Source organism: Cheilinus undulatus, linkage group 15 (assembly GCF_018320785.1).
Source record: "Cheilinus undulatus linkage group 15, ASM1832078v1, whole genome shotgun sequence".
Classification (NCBI taxonomy): Eukaryota; Metazoa; Chordata; class Actinopteri; order Labriformes; family Labridae; genus Cheilinus; species Cheilinus undulatus.
This window is the reverse complement of record NC_054879.1, coordinates 46,096,716-46,118,056: the sequence shown is the minus strand read 5'-3', so window position 1 is coordinate 46,118,056 and position 21,341 is coordinate 46,096,716. Positions and strand designations below refer to the sequence as shown.

Genomic DNA, 21,341 nt, shown 5'->3' with positions numbered 1-21,341 from the left:
TCATTGATGATGTCACTGCATTTTTAGATGCAAAATACACAAAAAGTGATTTAGTTGCAAGTTACTACATGAAAATTAGGGAACTTATTTTTTTATTATTGCACAGACACACTCACAGACTCACACACTGATCTGCACATAAACAAAACCTCAGAGAGTTAGTGAGAAGGGGAGCAGAGGGCAGTATAACACTGAAATCTGGTGGAAAAAACATGTATTTCCTGCCCTCACCCATATATGGTAAAAGTGATGTCACGGGGTAAAAAAATGGTCCAGGTGCAAATGTAAAGCCCCAACTCTCAAATGAAGCCCAGAAACCAGAAAATGCATGATTCATGCCTTAATGGCGTAAGGATCAAAAGAAGTGGTTTGAATGGGTTTCAATGGGGACTTTCTGCACAGCAGGGATATAAACGCTATAAAAGAGGTTTACTTTATTTATGTTGGGCTGATTGTCATGGCTGGGACAGAATTTTGAAAATTGTGCAAAAATAAACAAAAAATACAATCCATGAAAATATTAATTGTGAAAGAGGACAAAGTTTTTTAAAAATACATCAGCTAAGTGTGCATTTTTGGCAAAAGGGGTACCAGAGGGTTAAAAGATATGACAATTATTGAGTATTTGGTATTTTTGTTGATGGCACAAGTTGATGAAACAAGGAAAATTAAACAATTGAAAATAAACTAATATAACTTTTTTATTTACAGTAATAACCCCTGTGCATTTTTGCACACTAGGAGGAAAATGAGGGAGCAGTTTGTAGAAATACCAGAGAGTTAAGGAGAAAATTCATGTGACGCTTCTGCATATCTGGCTCTTATAAATATTCAATTTTCCTTTTGCATTTAGTGACATTTATTCCATTTTATCAGCAGGATTTTCTCATCAAAGCAGCACTATCTACATTTTAAAAAGCTCTCTAAAGCATTGCAATTAAGTTTGAGAAATTGCTCTGGCAGAGGGCGTGGCGGGGCAACATTCATTCAATTATACTGGAAAATAGACTTTAATTAAGAGGAAATTTTTAATTACACAAATGAATTTATTCCAATTAACAGGATACACAGGCAAGCTGGAAATCCCCCGCTGCCCTGCAGACAGTCATGCAGTTATCAGAGGGAAATCCAGAGAAATACACTCGTTTATATGTTGCATATTGTATGCAAAAACACATACAACATACAGTACATGTTTACACGTTAACTCTTCCATTGCATTGGCAATTTAGGAGGCAAAAACAAAGACTTTTCCCATGTTATGTACAAACTGTGCTCCAACTACTGGAAAGACAACAGTGCTTGGTTGAATACTTTCTAAACAGAGAGGCGTGAAAAGCTGTGTACCTCCTGGAGATGAATGTTGGCGTTAAAAGGCCACGAGAAACAAGGTTTAGTTTCCTCCTGGAGAGGGGACTATTTTCTGAGGTTTTTCTAAACACAGAGAGAGTTGCATCGTCTCCCATCTGATTGAGTCATAAGAAAAAGGTCCACATCCATCAGTAGGCTCCAACAATGACTGCTTCCGCCTCTTTAGACGGTCTCCTGTCCGTTACCAAAAAGTTGATCATCCCCTCTGACTTTATGAGCAGGTTGCATCCGAGGAAAAATATGCCAAACACCACAGTGAGGGACAAAACGCACATAACGGCGATCTGGACCACCCTCATGATGAAGAGGCTCCTCTCATCCGGAGCTGCAGCCACGAAGCCATTATCAGTCACCACGGAGGAAAAGTTGCAGCAGAAGAACTCCTCCGTCCTGTTGAGCAGTCCAGCCTCCGTCTGGTTGAGCCCGGTGTTATTCATTTCCACTTTTAAAGAAAACAGTAGCAAACTCTAAAGTGCAGGAGACGAGAACGCACAGTCTTGGCACAATCCTGGAAAAATGCGCGTAAAAGTGAGGAAGGAGAGGCGCTGGACCGACCAAGTTCTCGTTGAGTTCAAAAAGCTGCTTTGGCGTCGCATTCCTGGAGGTTTCATGTGTTCTGCTGCCAATTTCAGAGCGGAATGAAGCCACAGACCCGCGGTTATATATCCCCACAGCAGCACCTGGCTGCGTTAGAGCGCGCGAGAGGGAGGATGGAGCTGCAAGAGCGCCACCATACGGCCAGAGTCAGTGCCCACGTGCACTAAGGAGGGCATGTGGTACATTGTGTTCTGTGTGTTATGTGGTCTTGTGTCTGCTGGTGTGAATTGTGTATGCATGCATTATTTACTTTGGTTTCTCCCTGTTCAGGCAGATCCTCCTCTCTGTTTCAAAAAATGTGAATTTAGCTTCAAAAATGATAAACTGTGTTGATATTGTTTTTCAGACTGAAGAGAAATTGAAGTTTTAAAGGTTCCTTCTTTATCTTTATTCATTTATTAAATCCCTTAAAGCTCCTGTCACGTTTTTTAACAGTCATGAAAATGAACCTAAATTAACTCCTGTGCCCTCCTCGGGCATTTTTGCCCATTTTTCTCAACTTTATTTTTTTCAAATTTGTGATCATTTTGCCAATTTTACAGCTTGTGGCAGGAACTTTTCTTTCTAGTTACATTTTTGAAATCCAGCCTGTTTTACTCTTAAATGTCATTCAGACTCTCTCTGTGAATTTTGCACCCTCTGGACACCTTCAAGGCCAAAAATGTACACACACAAAAAAACTGCTATTAAATCAGCATACATCAACATTTTTTCTACTTTTTTTCATAAATCTCTTAAACAACTTCAGACCTGCTCAAAACTACCAAACATTCATTTATTTTCAAGATTTTAACCCTCTTAATGCCAGTTTGATTATGTGAAATATTTTATTTTTTACTGCAAAAAACACAAAAAGTGAGTTATCTTCCATAAAATTATTATTATAAAGAAGGGGCTTTGGTGCTGATGAGAGTCTTGGATGGGTCAGAGATTAGAAACAAACTGATTTCATTGCACTTGTATTTTTTATGTAGTGCCAGCTTTAACATTTAACATTTGATTCCATCAGAAGTCCTCCATACAAGTGCATGCTCTGTCACATTATCAGTATCTCTCTGTTTTGAGTTAAAGGATGGCCACGGTCACTGCTTTGTATTTATTTTTCTGTTTTATTTGTTTAATTGTGTTTAATGTGGTCTAGCGGAGCACCTTTATAAGTTACGTTTGGTCTTATTATGTTAGACCTATTTGTTTTTAGTTTAGAGTAAATGAACAGTCAGTACTTTTTAAAATAGTTCAATAGAAAAATAACCACATTTTAATTCACTTTATAACAACTTCATTTAGAACTCAGTCACAGCAGGGGCCCAATTCTAACCTGAGAAACTGACAGGGTCAACATTAACCTGTAACTGCCAACCTCATTTAAACCAGTAATGAATTATAGCAGGACACAAATTTAGCACTGATGATAAATGATTTAAGATTTGAAATTCTAAATCATCAGTTTTAAAGGTCAAAATATGAAATACAGTGGTGTGAAAAAGTATTTGCCCCCTCTCTGATTCCTGAGTTTTTTGCATATTTATCACACTTAAATGTTTCAGATCATCAAACCAATTTCTATATTTCACAAAGACAACCCAAGTAAATGGAAAATTCAGTGTTTGAAAGATTATTTAATTTTTTAAGGGGGGGGATCCAAACCTCTCTGGCCCTGTGTGGAAAAAGTAATTCCCCCCTCTTGTTAAATCATGAGTTAACTGTGATTAACCACAGTTCTTGGAAAGCTGAGTTCAGTTTCACTGGCCACACCCAGGCCTGATTACCGCCAGATTTGTTGAATAAAGAAATCCCTTAAATAGAAACTGTCAGACAAAGTGAAGTAGGCTACAAGATCTCAGAAAGAAACACATCATGCCACGAGCCAAAGAAATTCAAGAACAAATGAAAAAACAAAGTGATTGAAATCTATCAGTCTGGAAAAGGTTACAAAGACATGTCCAAGGCTTTGGGACTCCAACGAACCACAGTCAGAGCCATTATCCACAAATGGAGAAAACTGGGGACAGTGGTGAACCTTCCCAGGAGTGGTCGGCCTACCAGAATGACTCCAAGAGTGCATGACGACTCATCCAGGAGGTCACAAAAGAACCCAGAACGACATATGAAGACCTGCAGGCCTCACTGGCCTCAGTTAAGGTCAGAGTTCATGACTCAACCATCAGAAAGACACTGGGCAACAATGGCATCATGGGAGAGTTCCAAGGCCAAAACCACTGCTGACCAAAAGAACACAAAGCCTCGTCTCACACTTGCTAACTAACATCCTGATGATCCCCAAGACTTCTGGAGAAATATTCTGTGGACTGACCAGACAAAAGCTGAACTTTCTGGAAGGTGTGTGTCCCGTTACATCCGGAGTAAAAATAACACAGCATTTAATAAAAACATCATGCCAACAGTCAAACATGGTGGTGACAGTGTGATGGTCTGGGGCTGCTTTGCTGCTTCAGGACCTGGACCACCTGCTGTGATTGATGGAACCATGAATTCTGCTGTCTACCAGAAAATCCTGAAGGCCAACGTCCGGCCATCAGTTCATGACCTCAAGCTCAAGTGCCCTTGGGTTATGCAGCAGGACAACGACCTGAAATAGACCTGCAAGTCCACCTCTGAATGGCTCAAGAAAAATTGAATTAAGGTTTTGGAGTGGCCCAGTCAGGGTCCGGACTTAAATCCAACTGAGATGCTGTGGTGTGACCTTAAACGGCAGTTCACGCTGGAAAACCCTCCAATATGGCTGAGTTAAAGCAATTCTGTGAAGAAGAGTGGGACAACATTCCTCCACAGTGATGAGAAAGACTCATCAAAAAATTCTAAATGATGAGTTTTACAAGTCAAAATGTGAGTTTAGATTCTAAATTGTCAGTCTTAAAGGTCAAAATATGAGATAAAATTCTAAATAATGAGTTTTACAAGTCAAAATATGAGTTTAGATATTAAATTGTCAGTCTAAAATATGCAACTTGAAGTCAAATTTAGGGGGTGAAAAGGTCAAAATATGAGATTAAATTCAAAATAATGACTTGAAAGAATTTAAATATGACTTTAAATATAAAATTGTGAATCTTAAGGTCAAGATATGAGATGTCAAAATAATAAATTTAAGTTGTATTTTTTTGAGATGCAAAATTGAAAATGTTACATTAAAACACAATGTTTTCCCACATTCCTGAATCATCTACATTTTTACTCTTAAATTTTCTGATTAATAACTTAACAAGGATATTTGAAACCATCAAGGTTAATTTTACATTTTTATGCCAGAGTAAATCTGCAGACCTCATACTGGTGGGCCAGTTCTAATAAATATATGATCTAGTCTTGTGGGCCGAGTATGACTGTACCAGGGACCAGGTTTGGCCCCAGGGCCTTTAGTTTGACACCCCTGTTTTAGAAAATAAAACTACTAATATGTGGGTTTTAGTCAAATGATTTTTCAAGATTAATAAACAGAAAGGAAAATAAATATTCATAACAGCGCAGACTCTCCCACAGATGCATTAAGAGACAAATGGAGACCGCATGACGAGGTGCTTATTTTTACACACCTGTGGCAGCAGGTCTGAATTCAATATCTAACAGGTGTGGCCAAATACTTTTGTCCATATAGTGTACGTCAGTATACACTGAAGAACCTCTCACTCGTCTTGGAAGTGGGAAAAGAGTGTGGCCCCCTCTCTAGTACACACAGACATACAGGTGAAGCAGCAGTGTGGTGATCAGAGTTGAAGTTTTATTTTATTACATGAAAAAGACGACCGAAGATCCAAAGACACCAAAATTTAATATAAAGGAAACAAATGGGCCTTTCTCTACCGAAAAATGTTACTCGTTTTCTGTCTGATCTGACTTCGGTGCATGTTTTACTGGAGCAAGGATGAATAAGTATGACACGAGCTCCAGATACTGTATTTCCCAGGTGTGGCTCCAGCACCGCTGCCACACAGAACCTGTCAGGTCTTCATAGCTGATTCAGGAGGGTGAGATAAATTAAAGAAGACGATAAAGCTTCAGATTTAAAATGTTGAAACAGTCCATTTGGATGCTTTATTGAGATGATATCATGAATTACTGAATGCTTACTAAATGCTTGGCTGAGATTTGATCCCTCACACTGCCCAGAGGCCGGTGCAGCGCTGGATCTCCCTTAAGACCATCAGCAGATGGCAGTATTGTTCAACATGATTCAGCAATGTAAACGCTGGGATTTAAAGGAGTTTCTGTCAGATAAAATCACATGGATATAAGGCACATGTAAAGCATATTTCTGTTTCTTCAGTGTTTATTTAATCTGAAATATTTTACAGTTCTCTTCAACAAAACTCATCCTCTGAGATCACACATGTGAACAGAAACATCACCAGGCTGAATACTCACTGTGGGACATCTTTATGCACCATGATGGTAAAAATAAGAGATCATTAGCTGGCGTCCTGGCTACTGGTCACTTTATTTAGAGGCAGAAAGATTGTCAAACTATTGAAGAGTTCTGATGTTTATTAATGCCACTTTTTAACCTTTTTTCAAATTTGTTTCCCCACTAACCCCACCTTCGCCTCTTTTAACCAATTTCTGCCTATTTTTGCCACTTTTAATCGATTATACTACTTTTTTCAACCTTTTTCACTTCTTTAGTCACCAATTTTGCCACTTTTGACCCATTTTTGTAAATGTTACCCCATTTTTACCACTTTTTAACTGTTTTTCAATATTTTGCATCATTTCTTTCCTTTTGTAACCCAGTTTGCCCACACTTTTTTTAAAACCCTTTTCATTTCTGTCTCCATTTTCACCACTTTTTTTAACCACTGGTCACCATTTTCTGACCATTTCCACCACTTTTTAACCGCTTTTCACCATTCTATGTTCAGTTTTTCCTTTTGTAACTCACTTTGCTGCTACCATCTTTTACCACTTTTTAAATTACTTCAGTCACCACTTTTGCCACTTTGGACCCATTTTTGTTGAGTAAACCAATTTTGCGACCTTTTTTAACCTCTTCTCATCATTTTCCGTCCATTTTTACTTTTGAAACCCACTTGGATGCTACCTTTTTTTTGTTTTAACCAGTTTACTCCTTAAGACACCAGTTTTGCCACTGCTGACCCATTTTTGTTTATGCTAATCCATTTTACTACTTGTTAACCTCTTTTCATCATTTTCTGCCCTTTTTGTACACTTTTTAACTGCTTTTCATCATTTTAGGTCCATTTTTTCCTTCTGTAACCCACTTTGCCCACACTTTTTTAAAACCCTTTTCATTTCTGTCCCCATTTTTACCACGTATTTTTTTTTTTAACCACTGTTCCCCATTTTCTGCCCATTTCTACCACTTTTTAACTGCTTTTCAACATTTTAATGTCCATTTTTTCCTTTCGTAACCCACTTTTCAGCTACCTTTTTTTGGTTGTTTTCAACCAATTTACTATTTTAGTCACCAGTTTTGCCCCTGTTGACCCATTTTTGTTGATGCTAACTAATTTTTACCATTTTTTTACTTTTTCAACATTTTCCATCCAATTTACCACTTTTTAACCTCTTTTCATCATTTTCTGCCCATTTCTACCACTTTTTAACTGCTTTTCAACATTTTAATGTCCATTTTTTCCTTTTGTAGCCCACTTTTCAGCTACCTTTTTTTGTTTTAACCAATTCACTACCTTAGTCACCAGTTTTGCCACTTTTGACCCATTTGTGTAAATGTTAACCCATTTTTGTGACTTTCCCCATTTTCTGCCCATTTTTACAACTTTTTAACCGCTTTTCACAATTGAACATCCATTTTTTCCTTTTGTAAACCACTTTGCTGCTTCTTTCTTTTAAAAACCCTTTATATTACTTAAGTCACCAATTTTGCCACCTTTGACCCTTTTTTTTTTAATGTTGCAACTTTTTGACCGCTTTTCACCATTTTCTGCCCATTATTGCCTTTTGTAACTTTGCCAATTTCCAACTTTAGATTACAATTATTTCATCATTTTCCCCTTTTTTCACTCCTTTCTTCTTTATTCTCTGGTTTCCTTATGATTGTGCAAATCATAGCTTAGCTTTGAGGTCTGAGGTTTTTTTTTCAGATTTTGAAAAGGCTATGTTGTACTCCAGCATAAAAAGATTAATAAAAATATTTGTGTTGCTTTGATAAGAGGAGTTATTATTCAGGTTAAATATAAAATATGGTCATCACAGCTTAACTTTACAATGAACTATGATTTTTCTGACCTCCATGGGCCCCCAGTTTGGTTGGGCCCCAGAGAGCTCTCCCCTTTATCGCCGGTATTAATGCTGCACTATGAACTTTAGCTCACATATGATTGATTTAGAGAATATATAAGCTCCTATTCCATGTTGTTCATTTATTTATTCTACTTCCAAAAGACAAAAATGCTCATGAACAATTCTGACGTATAAACTGATGTGAAACAGGCTAACTGGAGTTTCATCCTCTGGACTGTCAAACCAATAACACCACAAAAACAACCAATAAAACCAAAACAAGCACCCTTAGTCTCTATTTTTAGTCTAACATAAAGGAAACCGACAAAAACCTAACAGAAAATAGAGGAAGTTACTATTTAGCACGTTGTAACGCTGCATATTCACTGTTATTTGCCTGTGTTGCTCCACGCGCCTACATTTACCAGACGCCCGTGACGCTCTCCTTCAAGAAGATCCGATGAGTGACGTGGCTTTCAGCCAATCAGCGAAGAGAACCCGCACACTGAGCTGAGGTTAGATTGCGCTGCTGAATATTATCTCGCCTGTCCTCTCACCGCTGAAATATTCCGCTGGAGAACAGGTGCGCGCTAGCATGGATGCAGCAGGAGCTTTAGAACCAATGGGGAAATGAATGGAGGCTGCTAATGTTCAGCTCAGCGAGGAGGAGTCCGGACAGGTACCGCGAGCGGCGATAGTGGACGGACAGTTATCACGCGGGGTTCTGGACTACTCCGTATTGACATGGACTGTAACTTAGCTGTCGCCACGAGACGTTGCGCGTGCATAGGAGCAAATTATCCAGTTTTATTCAGCAGCTAGAGAGCTGTGTGTTGGGTCATGTTGTGTGCGTTCAACACGTTGCATGAGAGCGACGCTGGAACAGGTCACTGGTTCACCCCATCCATAATTTAGGTAAGCAGACTGTCTCCTTGTTTTCTGTCGCGTGCGTATCTTTTTATCAGGCTAACGTGGGCATCTTTAGATTTAGTCATTAAGCTAGTCATATGCCAAGAATGAGCAGCACCTGACTGCTGCTGTCACTGTTTCTTATCTCATTTACTCCAGTAATTGTCCAGCTCTACGCCATGAGACGTGCATGCGCTTTAGTATAACATGAACAGGATCGTGTTTGCCTTTACCACACCTTTCACACCACCTCAGAACTAAAAGTAGTCGTTTTGTGTTGAAAAAGAAGCTACACTGCCCTAATGGGTTTACTGGGATTAGCTCCATCACCTTCTGTTTCTCTCTATGTTGACAATTTTAAATACCAGCCTGAGTTACATTTTCACCAGTGCAATGCTGGGAATAAATATCTCCTCTGCAGTTGAGGTTTAGGCGTACTATTTGGTTGTGCAAACCCCATTTTACATGCAAGCAAATGTGCCACAATCCAGTATTTACATCTTTATAATACTGTAATTAAGTGACCAATGAGAGTCTTCTCAGGACCTGATGCCACATAAACCAGTTAATCTGTGCTGGATATGTATTGATATTCAATATGCAACCTCTCTGTCTGCCTGGAAGTCATACTGGAAGGTTACTGGTGATGATCTGATTGAAATACCTGTGCAGTTGCATCCTAGTCAGGGGAAATTCCTGCAACAGACGGTCTTTCCCATGCCAAATTAGGGCTGAACAGTTTGCAAAAATAATTGAATTGCGATTTTTTTTCCCCTGATATTTTGATTGCAATTTAATATGCGATTATCGTTAGGTTCCTCATCTTATGTATTTTGCCACTTTTAAACCCATTTATATGAATTTTAACCCATTTTTGTGATTTTTTTGACCACTTTTCCCCATTTTCTGCCAAATTTTTTTTTACCACTTTTTAACTGCTTTTCTCCATTTAAAATCCATTTTTAATTTATCCATTTTAACCCACTTAGCTGCTACTTTCTTTTGAAAACCCTTTATGCTTCTTTAGCCACCACTTTTGCCACCTTTGAGCTATTTTTGTTAATGTTAACCCACTTTGCCACTTTTTAAACCACTTTTCTCCATTTTCCAACTATTTGTACCACTTTTTAAATGCTTCTCACCATTTTCTGCTCGTTTTTGCCTTTTGTAAGTAGGGTTGTAATGATTCATTGATCTGGATCGATATATCGATTGTTTGAGCAATGATTCAGTCAAATTGATTGAAAGTATAAACATCGATATTAATCGCCATTTTTACCTTATGCATTTATTTTGAAAGTTCCCCTACGTGCTTGGTTATGACAGTTTCCGCCCATCCACAAGTCACAACACCACTAGGTGTGGATAGCAGGTAGTGGCTAGCAGTCAAGAGAGTATCAATATTGTGTTTATTTTCCTTTATGTGAAAAGTAACAGATTGTGGTAAATAGGCCTGAGCAATTAATCAAAAATTAGATTAAATCCCAATATGGCCTGGTGCAATTTACAAATCGCAGAAGGAGCAATATTTCTTTAACCTGAAATTTGTGTCAAAATACCAATTTTTAAACTTTTTTTGCGGCAGAGATGTTATAAATTACTTACCATGCAATCATCCAAGTGGCAGTTTTTTAGAATTATCAACAAAAACCCTACTTTTATGTATGTTTTTCTTACTAAATATGAGAAAGACATAAAAAGTCTGACTCCCTTCAATACAACAATTCCTATCCCAATTTGCAATGAAAGTCAGTATCATCGCAATTAGATATTTTTTCAAAATTTTCCGCCTGGGTTTTATCTAATAATGTGTTAATTATCATATAGAATGCTTTATTGCTTGTCTTTGTTGCAAAAAACATAAGATCAGGAGCTTAAGAAAAAAATGCATATCATATCGCAATTGCAATACTGGGGGAAAAAAATTCACAATTACATTATTTTCCCAAATTGTTCAGCCCTAGTGATAAATGGGTTCACAATATCGTCTGATATCGATCGCCGGCCTCTAAATCAAATCAAAATGGAATCATGGCAGACTTTGTGATATCGGCAAATATCGAATCGACGTTCTGAGAAATTGATATTGTATCGTATCGTGATGAAACTGGTGATTTACACCCCTAAAAATGAGTGACATTAAAATGATAATAGCCTTTGACAATGCAAATATGACATTTGCAATACGAGCAAAAATAGTTAGCTCATTCTAAATAAAACTGATGAAACCTAGCATTACTTCACGAAAGTCATACCCCAGCTGTGATCAGTTGGTAGCCAGACTAGCCTCCTCCACCCCAGCCACCTCCTTTACAGCTTAAAGCTTGTTGCATCCTCATATTAAGATTTTTGCTGCTTCGGAAATAATTTGATTGTATTCAATACACATGGTCTCATTTATTGAATTATTTATTGCCATTATTTATTGCAATTACATTATTTTTGAAAATCGTTCAGCCCTTTATTAAACTGGTATTCTGACACATTTCAAGTTAAAAAAATATCGCAACTTCTGCTATTTGTAAATTGCAGCAGGCCATATTGCGATTTAATCTAATTTGCAACAGATTGCCCAGCCCTATGCCAAATGCACTGTTCCAGCAGTTTCTAGTTGTTCTCATTGTTCTGAGTTAAATGAAATAGTCCGGTAAATGCATACATAGTAGAGGCGCTCCAAATGAATGGACAAGGAGTCCTAAATTTAGCTCATTATGAAGGAGTAGAAAACCGACACTCCAGGAAACTGTTCACACTGCTGACGGTTGTCTCAAAAGTGCCTTGTAAAAACAGCAGGGAGAAAGTTTCGTACAGCAGATGATAAATATTTATCCTTGCAGATGGTTGGTCTAATTGACTCAGACTCCTTCGGACAAAACTCCAGTGAGCCGCCGGTGGCACTGTTGGTGGCACCAAACCCAAACACGTCCCCGCCACTAGAGCATTGAAGCAGATGGTCGGAGATGCAAACAGTCAACATCAGACAGTATAGTAAAATTTAACCGTCTGCATGCTGAGCTGGTGGATAAATGCTACACAGTCTTGAGTTTAACACGGAAGTGTTTTGCTGATTATACTCCTGGCCTGGCGGTCCAGACTGCCCCATCCACAGGGGTTAAAAGTCAGTGAAATAGCAGTCTGAGTGAAAACAACTCTCCACCCTGTGATCTGAGTCTGGAGCTGTTAATGCAGCCGGACAGAGGCTGCCTTGTCTTTCAAATGAGATAAAAATTAGCCCAGGGCATCTGTGTCAGAGCCTGTGATGGACATTTAGACGGGCAGCAGAGAGGACAGTGAGTGTATGTTTGTGTGTGTGTGGAGTGCAGAAATCATTACCATGCTGCAAGTGAAAGATAAGGACTTCTGTCAAATTCCCAACAGGAAGTGCTGCAGGCATTCCCCACTATTTCTAAGAGTAAAGGGTAGGCTAAGCTATACATTCAGTAAATTTAAACATTTTTGTTACATGAGCATTCAGAGTCTACTTCACATTCATGCCTGTATTTTTCTCTGGAAGTCTGTGTGTGTTTTCATTCTATCCTGTTGCTCTGATTATACTTTCATAAGCCTTTCAGTCAACAAAAAACCTATAATTTCAGTCAAGTAGAAATCCTGTTGGACAGAAAATTATGTTGTTTTTTCATCAGGCATACAGGCCATGCCAATGAGAAAGCTAACCTCTGCAAATTGCCTGTGGTATGAAAGCTTCCCAGATGGTCCGTGCAGTACTACTGATGAAGAGGGAGAAGCCTGTAAAGAGGAAATTAGCATCCTTTCAGATGGAGAAAGATGGAGGATGGTGGGGTCAGACGTATGTGGGGAGTTCAGGGTGACATGCATCCCTGTACAGATCTGTGCGGAGAAGACGTAAAGTGGAAAAATTTGAGGAAAAACACAAGCAGCAATAAAGTTTCTCCTGTGTTTTCACCTGGAATGATTATTCACATCCGTAGCGTGATATTAAACTAGGCAGAAGTTACCTTTTGGACAAAAAATCTGAATCTTCTTGATCAAATGCTAAAGAAAATGTTGGCATCGGAGTCTTACACCAAAAGAAGTGATGAGAAAGCAACCATACAGTGCCTATAAAAAGTATTCACCCCCTTGGATGTTTTACGCCTTTGCTCATTTTAGAAATCAATCGTATTCAAATATTCAGGCCCTGTCCATACGGAGACGAATTCAGGCATATACGCCAAAGTTTTTTTGTCATATCGGCGTTTCATCCACACGGAAATGGCTGTAAATGACTGTAAATGACACTTTTGAAAATGGGTTCCAGAGTGCACAAATCTGTAAACGACTACCGTTTCGTCTCCGTGCGGGCGGCTAGCTGCATCTTTCTTGAAACGATTGTCTCACACACAGCCTAGCACCCTTAAGACGCCTGCGCGGGTCCGGCCAAAACAATCATGGTGGACTATATGGTTGTGTTCTTGCTGCAGAAGCTAAAGAGCTTGTTATGGCTTTTACAGCAAAATCTGATGCTCCTTTACCACCACCGCGAAACGTACACACCATATGTTCTTAAATCCAACACAGAACAACCAGAAGGACAACTAGAAGAAAGTTTGTGTCAGTTTTCTGTGAGCTTCTTCTTCTCTTGTAGTACATTTCCTTGACACCAATACAGTGCCACATACAGGCTTGGCATATGTACTACAGCGTTTTCAGTCGTTTCAGTGGTTCCATGCTTAAGCGGATATTTCCTGAAACGATCGCGTCTTTACGGAAAACTTTTTCAAAACGAAATGGCAATATATCGTTTTCGTTTCCATGTGGACAGGGCCTGAGATTTTACTCCATTCTCCTTGTACAGGGATCAGGCATGAACAAGTCAAGCCACAAATCTATCGGATTGAAGTCTGGGCTTTGACTCGGCCACTCCAGAACATTCCCCTTGTTGTCTTTAAACCATTTCTGTGTAGATTTCTCTGTATGCTTTAGCTCATTGTATTGCTGGAAATTAAATCTCCCAAGCTGTAGTTCTCCTGCAGTCTGGATAACTGGATACTGGATACAATACTGACTGGATGTCCTCTTGGATTTTCCTATATTCTTCCACATACTTTTAACCCTACATGAAGAAGCATCCCCACAGCATGATGCTGCCATCACCGTGCTCCGCAGTGGGGATGGTGTGCTTGTGGTGCTGTACACATTGTTTGGCCAAAGAGCTCCATTTTGGTCTCATCAGACCAAAGAACTTTCTCCCTCGTGACCATGGAGTCTCCCACAGTCCTTTTGGTGAACTCTAGTCCAGATTGAATCTGAGTTTTCTTCAACAGTGTCTTTCTCTTTGCCACTCTCCCATAAAGCTCTGACTGGTGAAGAACCCGGCCAACAGTTGTTGTCTGCAGAGTCTCTCCATCTCAGCTGCTGAAGCTTGGAGCTCCTTCAGAGTAGTCATAGGTGTCTTGGTGTCCTCTCTCACTAGTCTCCTTCTTGCACCCTCACTCCGTTGGTGGGGATGGTCAGATCTAGGCAGATTTACATATGTGACATATTCCTTCATTTCTTCATGATGGATTTAACTGAATGTTTTCTTCTCCATCCCCTGACTTAAACTTTTCAGTCACTTTTTCTCTGAGTCACTTGGAGTGTTCTTTTGTCTTCATGGAGGAATGGTAGCCAGGAATACTGATTAACCATTGATTGGACCTTCCAGACACAGGTGTCTTTATACAACAATCACTGAGACGCATTCACTGCACTCAGGTGATCCCCATTTCACTAACTGTGAGACTACTAGCACTAATTGGCTGGACTTTAGTTGAAGTGGTCAGTCACTGAGAGGATGAAGTCTTCTTACTGACACTGTATTTGCAATGGCAGTATCAGTATCGGCCCTAATTGTCCCAATCTGTTTACTCTGCTGTTGATGTTTATCTCTCCTGGAGCAATAGTTTTACTTTGGTCAAAAATAAAGTGAAAGGAAATTCTGAAGTATTCTAATTAATAACACCAACAATATCAAACTTAATAATGTATTTTATTTTAACAGCGACACATAAAAACTAAATATGAAATTATCAAAGTACATAACAGCGTGAATATTTCCAACAAAAACAACCTATTGGACCTTTGTTTTGGCTGCCTCTGCTTTGGCTCTGTGGAAGTACATTCATTGAAAAATCAAGTGTTTAATTTTACTTTAATATTTTAGAGCTTGACTGATAATTAAAGTTATCATTAGTTTACCAGTGTGCAGATTTACTGACACGCTCGGGCAGTGATACTCAACGTGTGGCTCTAGAGCCACATGTGGCTAATTTGTGATGATTTGTGGCTCTTTTATGTCTTCATTTGAAATTTTATTCCCCCAGAAAACCTTTAAAAGGAAAATTTTACCTCAGAAATTATCCATTGCAAGTCACATTAATCAGTTTGTTTCCCACACTGACACAGTAGGCTTTAATTTTCATCTCTAGTTTTGTCTGTATATTTCCTTTGCCCTTGTTTGCATGTTTTACAACTTTATGTCAAGTTTTACTGCTTTTAGCCCATTTTTGACACTTTTATCCGGCTTTTTGCAATTTTTTGCACCTTTTTTGACTTTTTTCGCCCATTTGAGCTGCCTTTTGCAATTAAATGCCAATTTTCGTAATAATTTCCGTTTTTGCTGTTTTTTCATGCTTTTGCCCATTTTTCCCACCTTTATTCTGATTTTTGCCGATTTTAGTCAATTTTTAACTCATTTTTCTCCTGTTTATGCCACTAGTGGACCACTTTTGCCACCTGTAACTCATTTTTTTTCCTCTTTTCTCCCATTTTTGACATTTTCTGCCATTTTTTGCCACTTTTTTTTCAGTGTTTGCTGCTTTAAGCCCATTTTTGCCACTTCTTTTTGTCACTTTTCTCCCCTTTTTGAAATTTTATCCTGCTTTTTTTTAATTCCTAGCCCCTTTTTGCCCCTTTTTTGCCAACCTAAGCTGGCTTTCGCAATTAAATGCCACTTTTCGCCCATTTTTCCACCTTTTTCTGATTTTTGCCCATTTTAGTCACCTTTCACTCATTTTTGCAACATTTTTTCCACTTTTAACTCATTTTTTGGTCACTTTCCACCCATTTTTACCGCTTTTCTCCCAGTGTTTGCTGCTTTTTAACCACTTTTCTCCTTTTAGATTGTGGGTCTTGCAGATGTAGTTTTCAACAGTTTGGCTCTTTGGTTGAGCGGGGTTGAGTAACACTGGGCTAGGGGATAGTCATAAACAGTTCTTGTAATAAAGTTAGTTGTAGTTTAACAGGGAGCACATCCTTTCTTTAAAATGTTTGTCTTGTTTCAGGTTTAACTCAGGATCAAGCCATTCTCCTCCTGATATGATTCTGATTCCTCCTCTCATGCAGAATATTTGCTGTTAATTCTAACACTGATTTTTGTAGCTCTGTCTTTGACCCAAATTTAAAAGCTGTTCTCCCTCTTCAGTGGCATCATACTTTGAGTGTAGCAGCAGGGATTGCTGTTTTGCTACAGACTGGATTGGCTACCTGCCATGACTTAAGGAACAAACCTGATAGTGTCAGAGCTGCTTTTTGTGATTCAGCAACTGAATCCAGTAGATATAACCCCAGCTGTATCCCATACGCTCCCTTCTTTTCTTTTTTCTTTCAATTCTATTCATTTTTGAATTCTCACGTATCAAATGCAGATGTGAGTCAGACTCAGAAGTATTGTAAAATTACAAGCATGGTGCATGATTTAGTAAGTCCTTACCTCAGTAGACCTAGAAATAAAGTTCCACACAATTTTCAATCAATATTAATATTTTGCTTTTCTCAAATAACTTTGCAAAAGAACATCTAGCATTTTGGTACAGCCTCTGCACCACTGTGTTACTGAAGACAGAGCTGAGGATGCTGCTTTTTGCATCATGTTTTCTTTAAAAGCAAGTTTGCTCTCTATTGCAAACTAGTGGCTGTGAAAAAATACAGATGTATGAGAGGTCCCTAGTTTCAATCAGACCTGTGGACACAGGTGTATAAAATCATCACCTAGTCATGCAATCTTGATTTGCAAACATTTGTGATAAAAATTGCGTCATTGTGAAGAGCTCAGTGACTTCAAGTGTGGTACTGTGATGGATGCCACCGTTGCAATGAGACAGTTCAATGAAATGTCATCCCTGCTGGATATTCCACAGCCAACTGTGAGTGATATTCTTAGAAAATGGAAGAATTTAGGAGCAACAGCAACTCAGCCATGAAGCAGAAGACCTAAGGCGCATGGTCTATGAAATTCACCAAGGCTCTGCTGACTCCAAAGTTGATGAGTTCTGAACTTCCTCAAAGTAATGCCAAGTGTTGGATGGAGTGATCTGTGGAGCAATGGGAATGTTTTCTGTGGACTGACAAATCACACTTCTCTCAGATGGGCAGGTCTTGGTTTGGCAGATGCAGATGTTACCCACATGACTGAATTGTGCCAACTGTGAAGTTTGGTGGTGCAGGGATTATAGTATGGAGCTGTTTTTCAGGGTTTGCGCTAGACCCCTTATCTCCAGTGATGGCAATTGTTAATGCTTCAGCAGACCAAGACATTCTGGACAATGCTATGCTTCTGGCTTTGTGGCATCAGTTTTGGAAAGGCCCTTTTCTATTCCAACATGACCATGCCCCAGAGCACAAAGAAGGGCTAGGAAGACATGGTTTGATGTGGAAGAACTTGACTGAGTTCTTTCAGACAGACACGGTTCTGGTTCTGGCTCTGGTTCTGTTCTAGAGTCTCCGAACCAGCCTGTGTTCACACCACTTTAAGCAGAACCAAGCAGAACCGCGCTGCGCTGCGGTTCGAAACAACTGGACCTGATGTGAAAGCCTTCCAAGAAGAGTGGAGGCTGTTATCGCTGAATAAAGGGGTAGTAACTCCAAAATAAAGTACATTATCATTATCATCATTCCAGTCTCTCTTGGTGTGATGGTTGGTTTGTTAATTTCGGAAAAGTTAAGTTTTATACTCGTCAATTGATGCTATAAAATGTCTTTGTAATGCAGCTCCTCTCAGGCTGTGTTCACTGGATTAGCCAAGTAGAAAGGGAGCAGTGAGAGGAAACATTAAAACTGTTACACAAGACACACTGACCTTTTCAAAACCGTAAGTGTATGAATGAGTTTGAAACATGAATTTGTTCTGCAGACTCCTGGGGTTTCTGAAGTGTTATCACTGAGTTTATTAAGGCGGTGCAAATTCACTGCCCAACCCATTATTTCCAGATCCAACTCATTCAACTCGGCTCTTTCTTTGGTGTGACATGACTTTCACGAATATTAAAGTGAAATAAAAACTTTGCAATTTAAGGTAAATCTCAAGAATGTGAATACGAATTACATTTATAAGTGACAAAGTTAATGCACTTTATCAGTTGTTTTATGTTGTTTCTTTTTTATCAAACCGCTGCAGTAAGACAGAATAATTCCCATGATGCCTTTTACTTTCACTGAATTTTCTCCTCAACATTTACCCTCTCTTGCAGGATGACGCCTCCCGGTCAAAGCTGCTCGCTCTCCTCCCTCGCTCCTCACCCGGTCTCCAGAGTTCAAACGCTTCGTCAGCAAACTGAGCGCTCCTGAGCACTCGCCCTGATCCCTCCTCCCCTGTTTGGCTTCCTGGCAGACGTCCCGGGGAGGTGATGCGACGGTTCGTCTACTGTAAGGTGGTGCTGACCACCTCTTTAGTGTGGGTGCTAGTAGACGTGTTCCTGCTGCTCTACTTCAGCGAATGTAACAAATGTGATGAGAGGAAGGACCGCTCGCTGCTCCCCGCGCTCCGAGGTGAGTCCACACTGCTGCCGCGACACGTTTCATTCAGAGAACGGACCTGACAGGGCTCAAAGTTTGCACAGGTCCATTAAGATGCTTTATCCTTTCCCCTTTTCCATGTAAATATTTAGGATTTTGCTTTATTTTGCATTATAGTATAGTTTAGTCCCTCTTTCACATCAATACCTTACACGCTGTGTGTGTTTTTATTTATAATCTGGTCTTGCCCTTCCCCAAGTGAAGGTGTGCACATGTTAAGATGTAAATATTTTTAATATTCTTATTGCAAATTTGGTTATACTGTATTTTAGTATTGTTTGCACATTTTATTTCTACTTTTGTAAGTTATATTTTGAATTTCCATCTCTCTTTTGAGCTGTTGTAATGACCAAATTTTCCCCAATGGGGATAAATAAGTTTATCTAATCTTATCTTAGTGACAACATGCTTTACAGAGAGTGAATTAAACTATTTCAGAGGAATTTCACAGGTTTGAGCAGATGCTGAAAGGAAAATGACTGATGTGATTAAGTACAGTATTTGCAGATATAAGCTCATTCCATAAAAAGAAAACATTTTGTTTAAAAACCATAGCTCACTTGAAATAAATAGAGAATTTAGTATTTGAATTCTTGCAATGAAATAAAGAAGGGTCATGAATTATGTCAGTTGCTGTGAGCACGGTGATGACTTTAAAAACAACCAGGCTACTTAGGGAAATAAAGATTATCCTTACAGCAGCAGACGAATGAAGAAAGTAATCCTGTAAAGATTTTTATAAAATAAAAAACAATTTAAATAACAAAGATTTCTTGCACATGCTCTTCAAACATGCAAGGACAAAAAAATCAGCGTTTGTATTGTGTAGTTTTCTGATGCATTCCCCCAGCATCCAGTCCTTTTTAAATCTCTGATCTGACTTAATAAGATCGAGTTAATTAACCTGTAGTATGGCTTGAAACAATTGGTGTGTGTTTGTGTTTGCCAGTAACGGTTTCTGAGATCAAACTTAGCCGCAGTGCCTCATTAGCGGAGTTCATTTCCTCACATGACCTGCAGTAAGCAGGTTTCTAAGAGGCTTTCTAAGCTGCTTTTAGGGTTGGAAGGATGCAGAGCAGCCAGCTACTGACACTCATTTCAGGACAAAAATCTTCTCCTATACCTGGTTCTTATAGCATTACATATACAGTAAGATGTCCACCTTAAATATATAACCGAGAATATTTAAGACACTAACATTTGAGTCATTAAAAGTTAATGCTTTGGAGTTTGATTCTGTTTACTCCTACATCTAATAGTGGCAATACATTTCCTGAAATGAATGTACTTATGCTTTTCTTTTTAGATTCAGACGTTTTTCTCTTTGTTATGGAGACAAAGTGAGCTAAAACCTTGTTGAAAAATTGATATGAACCTTGTTTTCATAACCATGAAGCATGGTGTCAGAAAAACTGCACTGAAACAGCAAATATAAAACATTTCTTAGGTTTTTTTGGTACTTTTTATTAATGATTTGGGTTGTTCTTTCTTTTGTGGATGAAAAGTTGTTGCTCCAGATGTGGAAATTCCAAGTACAGGTACATCTAAAAAAATTTGAATATCATGAAAAAGTTCAATATTTTTGTCACTCATTTCAGAAAGTGAAACCCATATATTGTATAGACTCTTTACACATAGAGTAAAGTATTTCAAGCCTTTATTTCTTGAAATGTTGATAATTATGGCTTACAGATAAGAAAACCCAAAATTCAGTGTCTCAGAAAATTAGAATATTACATTAAATCAATTAAAAAAGGATATTTTGAACAGAAATGTCAGGCTTCTGAAAAGTATGTTCATCTCTATGCCTTCAATACTTGGTCAGGCCTCCTTTTGCATGAATTCCTGCATCAATGCGGCGTGGCATGGAGGCGATCAGCCTGTGGCACTGCTCAGGTGTACTGGAAGCCCAGGTTGCTTTGATAGCAGCCTTCAGGTCATCTGCATTGTTGGGTCTGGTGTCTCTCATCTTCCATAGATTCTCTGTGGGGTTCAGGTCAGAATCAAGCACAGTAACTCCATGGTCATTGAAGCAGCTTTTGGTACCTTTGGCAGTGTGGGCAGGTGCCAAGTCCTGCTGGAAAATGAAATCGGCATCTCCATAAAGCTTGTCAACAGAAGGAAGCATGAAGGTCTCTAAAATGTCCTGGTAGATGGCTGCGTTGACTGTGGACTTCAGAAAACACAGTGGACCAACACCAGCAGATGCCATGGCAGCCCAAACCATCACTGACTGTGGAAACTTCACACTGGACTTCAAGCACCGTGGATTCCGTGCCTCTCCACTCTTCCTCCAGACTCTGGGACCTTGATTTCCAAATGACATGCAGAATGTGCTTCCATCTGAAAAGAGGACTTTGGACCACTGAGACCGCAACAATCAAGTTCTTTTACTAAGGCAGTCCTTAGTTTGGGTTCAGCCCGTCTTCCCAGACTTTACATACTGAATTAGT

The 21,341-nt window shown here is 39.1% G+C and overlaps 2 protein-coding genes across 2 annotated transcripts in view; one reads left to right on the top strand and one right to left on the bottom strand.

The window, feature by feature from the left end:
• Positions 1–1,497: 1,497 nt before the first annotated feature.
• Positions 1,498–1,808, bottom strand: rprma (reprimo, TP53 dependent G2 arrest mediator candidate a). The gene has a single exon (XM_041807788.1). It carries the CDS (start codon positions 1,806–1,808, stop codon positions 1,500–1,502), a length of 309 nt encoding a protein of 102 aa, XP_041663722.1. The 3' UTR covers positions 1,498–1,499.
• Positions 1,809–8,856: 7,048 nt separating this feature from the next.
• galnt13 (UDP-N-acetyl-alpha-D-galactosamine:polypeptide N-acetylgalactosaminyltransferase 13) overlaps positions 8,857–21,341 on the top strand; it is a 73,624-nt gene continuing 61,139 nt past the window's right edge. The window contains exons 1-2 of the mRNA XM_041807379.1: positions 8,857–9,102; positions 18,564–18,861. Coding sequence (XP_041663313.1) covers positions 18,720–18,861 — 142 coding nt within the window. The 5' untranslated portion in view covers positions 8,857–9,102; positions 18,564–18,719. The remainder of the gene's footprint in view (positions 9,103–18,563; positions 18,862–21,341) is intronic.